The 8,304-nt window shown below is 35.8% G+C and overlaps 1 protein-coding gene across 1 annotated transcript; it reads right to left on the reverse strand.

Annotated features, from left to right (window-relative positions):
- Positions 1-6,263, reverse strand: LOC111368504 (adoMet-dependent rRNA methyltransferase spb1-like). The gene is made up of 11 exons (XM_022989771.1): positions 5,702-6,263; positions 4,891-4,938; positions 4,655-4,810; positions 4,517-4,563; positions 3,758-3,914; positions 3,545-3,606; positions 3,240-3,426; positions 2,237-2,326; positions 1,643-1,785; positions 1,423-1,552; positions 1-1,300 (listed from the first exon to the last, which is right to left on the reverse strand). Exons 1-11 carry the CDS (start codon positions 6,173-6,175, stop codon positions 287-289), a joined length of 2,508 nt encoding a protein of 835 aa, XP_022845539.1. The 5' UTR covers positions 6,176-6,263; the 3' UTR covers positions 1-286.
- Between the last annotated feature and the right edge of the window lie 2,041 nt (positions 6,264-8,304).

Genomic DNA, 8,304 nt, shown 5'->3' on the forward strand with positions numbered 1-8,304 from the left:
TTATTGAAAAACACAACTTATTGTACAGAATGGATATCAGTCGAGCAAAACTGTTGCAACATCAATACCTTGGCGAGAAAACAAAAGTATAGTAATAAAAGCAAAACCTCTCCACCAACAGAATTATTAAAAATAAATAATAGCAAAGGCAAGCGTAGTCTTAACTCAAATCAGTTCTGGTCGTCGTCTCCTTCCTACACAGCCTTCGCGGGAGGCCCTGTTATAAGTCTCTCCAACCCTTTGGCTACTGAACAACCCTCCATCACATTCAAACATGCATTTCCCTCTACTTCATTTTACTTCCCCCTTTCCCCTTACCCTTTTCCTTTTCCTTCCCCTTTCCAGGTCCCTTTGCCGATCCTTTACCTTTCTGCTTTCCCTTTGTTTCTTTCCTCCGCTTGTTCATTCCCTGCTTCCTGGCATCTTTTTTCATTCGTCTATCAACAAGAACTTTCCCCTTGCCAGCCTTGACTTGGACACCCTTCTTTGCTACCACATATTCCTTCTTAGGTTTCTTAGGTGTTGCCTTCTGATAAAGCTGTTCGATCATTTTCCTCTTCGAACGATCGGATATTTCTGTCTGATCTGATATAGAGTTCGCCTTCTTGCGTACCTTTTCTAGCTGCCTATGTGCAGCTCGTTTCTTTCTAGCTTTGGCTTGTGCAACCTTCTTAGCAGGCCGAGCATCAATTTCTTTGAATTGTGCTCTCATTGCAGCAATCTCCTCTTTCGTCACAGGCTTGATTGGCTGGTAATGCTTCTTCTCCTCATCCACAAACCACTTCGGTAATCCCTCATCATGGAACATATATTTGTTGTACGCATCATCAAGAATCTGTTCCCTCTGCTTTTTCGTCAGCATCTTTTTTGCACAAGCCAATATCTCTGCTTTTGAACCAATGTCATCTTCATCTGAGTCGTCTGATGAAGAATCACTAGAATCTGTATGCGGAGCAGGAACTATCTCAAAATCATCATCCACCTTGGAAACTTTTACTGTCGGTAATTTACTCGTCTTTCTTGAACCCTTGAGTTTTGCTGGTGAATCTTCAATTGTCTTCTCCTGAATTGTGGGATGTTCAACAGGCATATCCATCTGCATTTCATCTTCGCTATCATCATTCTCCAACTCCTCTCTTTCATCGGCATCCATGAAGACATCTTGACTAAACCATTTCGCTGCAATCTCCTCCTGACTCGGTGTATTCTCTAAGAGTGGTACCACAAGCGGATTCACCTCACGATCTCCATCATTATCAGAGTCTCGATCAGAATGAACCATGTTATTGTCATCGTTGCCCTGTCCAAGTCATAGAGAAATATACCTATTTAGCCAGGAAGTGCATTTTCTGAAAACAAAAATGAGCTCATCCATTCTTTTTTAGTGAATATTTGATGGGAGAGGAGAAAGCCGTAGCTTACCTCCTCCAAGAGTTGATCGCCCTCTGAGTAGGATTGCTTTGTACGCTTTCTCTGCTTCGTATTTCCTTCCTTTTTAGCCACAAATCTTTCGTAGGCTTCGTCAAGTAACTCCTGCAGTTGCTCGCCATACCTGAAAGCAGAATACTGTTAGCTTATAAAAGCATCCAGAACAGAGACCACACTTTAAAAGCTTACATCCAAGTTATGAGGAAACAACTACCTCTGGTGTTCTTCATCAGTGTCTGCATCACTAGATGCGTCCCCTTGTGCTTCCTCGTGGCCTCCTTCGCTGTCACTACTTCCAATTTCATCATTTTCACCATCATATTCATGATTATCGACAGCCACAAGTTCTTTCTTCCCCTGAATGAAAGCATTCCAGAGATAATAATATAACAAGAGTAGACCAAGCAAATACTAGGTTTCGTGTAAAACTGACAAAAAGTACATAATTCGGTGCCCACACAATATACAAAATGACATTCCTATATTTAAAAGAGAACCAAATCCAATATGGATTAGAAGAATTTCCATCACTCTATATAAGTGACAAGGCAAAGTTATTGAAAAGGGGAGAACTCTCAACATCACTACTTAAGCAAAATTTAGTAAAACGTAAACATAAATTAAGAAAATAAAACCAGGGTTTCCATTTGATTTCTTACATGAAAGGTAACAGTTATAAAATGTCCCAAGAGTAAGAAGAAAACCACAAGACTTCATACCAGAACAGAAACACAGGCCAATAAATATAGGCTAGAAATGACTGATCTTTCAAAATGGTAATGTGATAATAAATGAAGGAGAAATATACCTTGATAGAAGTTAGAGAGAACAATTCATGATCAGTATAGCCATCCTCTGTTGCGTCTATTTGCTTGCCTAATGCTTTCCTAGCTTTCTCCTGTAGAAAATATGAAAGGATTTTTTAGACAAAGCAGGATATATTGCACTTATACAAGTAAAATGAGGATTAGTCACGTCTTGAAAGAGTATCGAAAGCAAAAACTGAGATTACATGCAAGTGCAACAACCACCCCCGAGGAAAAGATGGGGCGATGATAGACAGGACAACCTAACAAGAATTAGGAACAAGTTTGGTATATAGCATAGGAAGAAATGTTCAAAGGAGATGGGAATTGAACCATAGAAAAATTCATCAAAGCCTGATGGGTAAAATGCTAGGAGACAATGTAACCATCCGATATCATCCAACAACCAACTCAGACTTAAAAAGTATTAAATAATGCATTGAGAATGTAAAGTTTTACAATAAAGCTTCTTTTCTTTTTTTTTTATAGGTAAAAGTTTTACAATAAAGCTAATCTAGGAAGAGACCCCAAGTCTCAAAAACCCCGTGATTCTTATCCAACATGTTGGTTAAAATCCCAGCCTTAGTACACATTTCCAAGTCTCATATTATTAGTTGCAAAATTATACTAGATCAGCTATTACATCTAAAGTTTAGAAGCTTTGTTCCACACAACATTGACTATATTTCAGTAGCACCCAGCTTTCACTATGCTATGCCCTCTTAACCTGCAAAGAATCTAGCATGGTGGAAAGCCTACAGTGATAAAACAAGTATGATGGCCATTCCCCATCACTCGATACAAAATCAGATAAAAAAAAAAAAGCATTGTAGTATCATCAACTGATTTACCTGCCTTCTTAATTAAATGTTAACTGACAATAACTTCAAGAATGGAGACAATAGCTCAAACTAATCCATGTTAGCTTAATCTTATCTGTTGAATATGTATCTTAAGAAAAGAACCCAATAAAGCAGAATGGGATTCATGAACATGGGCAATTACCTTGGCTTGTCTCTTTGCCAGAAGTTTTTTTGCCCTTTTCTTCTTCTGCTCCATGGCATTCGTCAGCTCCTCCATTTCATTAAGTATCCTTTCATCTTCATCTTCCTTGCCCTCCCGTTTCACAGCCGTCGTAGCAGAAGTAGCCTTCTCTGTAGGAGACAGCACCTTCCTTATTTGCATACGCCATCTACCACAACACAAACATCGAAGGCACGAAATCAATCGAGAGAAACACGGAATCACCAAATATGGGAAACAGTTATCCGTGCATGGTTCATTGTATGTTACAATAGGCACAAGCTTACTTCAAGAGATGCTTGAAGTCTTGCTTCCCCAAAACACGAAGATCGTCACATAGAGATATAACCTGTCCCACAATTGAAGGAAAACACGGTTTAATTGGTCAGAGAACAAGATAGTGAAGCTGGCAAATCATCTATGTTTACTAACAACAACGATGATTATGACTTCGCTCGCGTATGAACTAAAAAATGAAAAAGAAAAGAGTATAACCACACCTCTTCAGTTGTCAAGGTATGATCCTTGATTAGCAAACATGCAGGATCTTCAAATGTTATAGAAGTAACTGAACCAAGGATCTCAAGAGGAGACCCAGACCAAACAAAGTCTGCTGCAGAGCAGACCTTCCGCAATGTTGTGTCTCCATCTTCGTACCTGCAAAGGGAACCTAATCAATACAATAATTAAACCTAGGTGTGTATTATATATGAACCTACTTCAGAGTTATGTGAAAAAGTACAATGAAGAGGAAAAAGATTGCGCATGGGTTTTATTGATTTAGAGAGACCATAGAGTGCCAGGGAAGTATAATGGTGGGTGCTTTAGACAAAAGGAATTATCCATATCATTAAGGACATGCAATGGCGCAGTCTTGAGATGTAGTGAAAGTGGAAGGCTTTAATGACGGATCTGTACTGGGTATTATCTGTTTGATTTAGCAGCAGATAAGCTTAACAAACACATCCAAGATTAGAATTATTGGTGCTAGGTATTCGATTATGACGTCGATAAAACTAGGAAGGGGATGAAATTGGAAAAGACAACAATAGTAAAATTGTCTCTGCAGTCCTAACATTACAGGTCATGATCACCTTGCCAGTTCTTCAATGTGTGAAAAAAGAACGTGCATACTCAAGCATAAATATAAAACTGGCTCCCAGCCATTCACTTATATGGCAATCACACAACATTGCTTTTCCACAAATGATTTTGGATGAGAGTCGCACATTCCATGTATTAGTGAGAAGAAATTATACCCATCACGGTGTCGCTTTTGCTTTGTTCCTCTTAGTACATCCACCACCTGAATATGTCAAATCCATACAGATAATTATCTCAATTACAACACGAAGTAGAAAGATAAAATGCAGATAAGGTGGGAGTGATTGGATTACCTTTGGAGGCTCTTTACCTCCTAGGAAGAGATGCTTTATATCAAGAAGTTGCGGATCGATTTTAGCCGGTGCCTTATACTTGAAACCCACAATATAAATTTCAGCTGATGCTGAACGACTAGCTTGTGGTTTATCCACTTCAACCTTCTCGAAGAACTGTACAGAACATTCACAGGTGAGAAAAGGACTTACATTAGACAGAAATTCTTGGTCACTTTCATTGGAAAGAATATTACCTGTCTAAGACAGAAAAGGACAGCGGTATAATCTTGGGATCTGAAGACCTACAGGACAACAATAGACATAACATCATTCAATCATTATATCCCCAATATAAGGTTAATACACTACTGACTGATGCTAAATGGAGTACAAAACATATCAGGCAAGATGCATTATAGTATACCATTACAAACTGTGAATAGCAATAAAGCATCAAGTTACCAATACATTATAGTATACCATAACATCAGAACTTTTTGTCTTGAAACCATTCAAGGAACCAAAATGGTACTAAATGATCATGAAAAATAAATTCATGTGTAGTTCTGCCTAGGCACACAAAATTTACTCGTGGAAAATGACACTGAACCCAAAATTATAAGCAATTATGTAAATAGAATGAAATGGAATCATATGAAGTTCTGCGTAGGCACCCAAAATTTATTAGAAGAAAAAGGGCGCTGAACCTAAAAATATTAACAATTATGTACATATAATGCAATGAAAGCCACTTGTTTATTAGTGATTAGAGTACCATCCCCATTTTTGGTGCACAGGATAAAGTTTAAAAGCCACTAAAATCAAATTTCTTCAACTTCAGCATTTGCAAATTGCTTGAATAATATCAACCTATTTCCAAGTATCACATTTCTAGTACAGAATACTTGTGACTGTTATTGTGTCATATGCATAATTAAATTTTCTTAGTTATGTTAGAATTCGACATTATGCCGCATCAGAGCATGTTAATTTTGCTAATAAAAAATCAAGTCAAGTAATTATATACAGTTAATAGATATTTAAAAATATAGATATAACGTGTACCTTGGTGATAAAAGTTCCTTTGGGAGCCAGAAGCTCCGTAGCAAGCTTAACCGAGTCAATCACCAGAGCATTCTGACTGGTAGCCTCCCTAGCCCACGCACCCCCAACATTAGGCGAGCCGTCGTGTAGCACCAAGTCGAAAGCCCTGCATCCATTCTCTGCCATGAGTTTCTTAACCACCGCCCTACACTTAGGCTGGGTAATATCCTCCTGTACGGAGAGAGCGCCGCGAATGGGTCGAATCGGGTCGAGGTCGACACCGATTACTAAACTTCCGACAGGCATCTTCTCGACGGCCACTTGCATCCATCCACCCGGCGCGGCGCAGAGGTCGAGCACGGAATTAGCCGAGCGGAGAAAGCCGAACTTGGAATCAAGTTGAACCAGCTTCCATGCGGCTCTAGATCTGTAGCCATGCTCTTTGGCCAAGTGGTAGTACTTGTCCAAACGATGTTTTCCCTTTACCTTCCCCATTGGTGTGAAATTGGAGAGGAAAAATTGTGTATACCTAGGTTTAGTGAAATCGGAGAGGAAAAAGAGTATATTCTTAGGGTTTAACAGGGTTGCTCGCGGGATACTTTTATAAATGGGCTGGAATTAACAAGACTCCCATTTTTTGGGATAGAAAGAATTTTTAACTAGTATATTGATTGAAAATGTATGGTTAAAAAATAAAAAAATAAATTTTAAATTTATATATAATATTATTTTATTAAAAAATGTGTAATTGAAATAATATCAAAACATTATTGAAAAATGTATTTTTTCAAAAGAATGAGACTTAAACAAGGGCAAAATTTTAATTTGACTTCTTTATTTGTTAATATTATCACGAGTACTTATTGAGTGATAAAAGACAAAAATACTTTTAAGTATATTATACAATTATAAAAGATATTTTTGTGTAAAAGACATTACTATCTTTTTAGTAAACGATTAAAAATCAAACACTATCCACTTAAAACATCAAAATCAGTCATCTTTTTTTATCTGTCTACTCCAATACAGATAAAAATACTCTCATTTATCATCTGTTTCAACCTCGAAAATTAAAAAAATTATTGAACACGATAGTCGAAAAATTTTTATATCAATCTCGTCAGATCGATAAGTATAAATAAGCACATTTAATTTTATTTTTGTTAAATTATTGTACGTTTTAATTGATAAATTTTATTTCAACATATAATGTTAATGTAGATAACTTTTTTTAATAGATCTATAATTTTTTTAAGCATTTACCAAGAAAAAAATTAAGTTGCATATACGAAAATGCAGTCGGACACGATTGATAAGTGAGAACAATCAACTATTGACTGTTAACAGCCAGCGGTCCAGTCCACTGTTTTGTTAAACAGTGGATTGCCAGTTGTTTTTCGACTATTTTCTAGCTTTTTTGCTATTTTTATTGTCGTTGATATTTTTCTTGAAATTAAAAATTCTGTTTCGTCATACAGAGTTGTAATCTTAATTTGTTACTTTGGTGATTTCGAATTGGACGAAAGATGTGACGCCCCAACTTTTATTTATATTTTCATATGGAGAAAAATCAATATCGTTTTACGAATGAGATAGTCATGTCTAGCATTGTTGTCACATTAAGATCTAAAAGTTAATATGATAAGTTGACCCATCCAGTTGCCAAAAAAACGATTTATTGTCTTAGTTATATAAATTTATCGTAACCTTCATCTAGGGTCGATTATTTAAAGATTATAGAAGATTTATAAAATATATCAATATAATACTTGTTATGTAGCTGGTACTAAATAGAATAAATTGAGCTCAAGAAATATTGATTTTAAACTAGGTATATCCGATTAATTCCAGTAAAAAGAAAAGTGTTATATTTCAATATATATATATATAATGATTTTTCTAGAAATATGTGATATATGATTGTGAGGGAAACGTGTATGTTTAACTAAACTTAAATATCCTCACTTCAGTACATGCACTTTGGAATTTGAAATGATTTTATAATTTAATATATATTCATTAAACATAAATCATTCATTTAATTTAGATAATGAATAATTAATAAATTTTATTTTGAATTTGACGACCAACCGTCAAAGTGATGAGACGTGGCTGATGAAAATAAATATTATATTAACTTACAAGTTGAATATTCAAACATGACTTTTGACGTTTCAATGATAGATAAGAATACAAGTGAATACCTTTATATATCATATGAAAGAAAAAATTCTCATTTTACCTCACAGAAACTACTACTCTCACGTTTAAACACACGTATTCTGAAAAAAGAGTATCATTTTATTTTGCAAATACATATTTCATAAGTTTCTTTTGAGGTAAGAATACATGGTATAAGTGGTAAATTCTTATCGTTGATATTTATGTAAATTTGGCATGAAATACTATAAGGCCTTCGGGTTGAATTATATGTTAAATCCTTCGGGATGAACCGTCAGGTTAAAGAAAAGAAGTTAAATCCTACGGGATGGACCTTTGGGTCAATATAATTAAATCCTATGGGATATGGGGATTCTTAAGAAATTCCTTAAACTGTTGGAATCGCGATCAGTTTGCTCTAAATTTAAGATATGTCGGTATGTTATGCCATATTATGTTTATAT

The sequence above is a fragment of the Olea europaea genome, chromosome 19 (genome assembly GCF_002742605.1).
Source record: "Olea europaea var. sylvestris chromosome 19, O_europaea_v1, whole genome shotgun sequence".
In the NCBI taxonomy this organism is placed as follows: Eukaryota; Viridiplantae; Streptophyta; class Magnoliopsida; order Lamiales; family Oleaceae; genus Olea; species Olea europaea.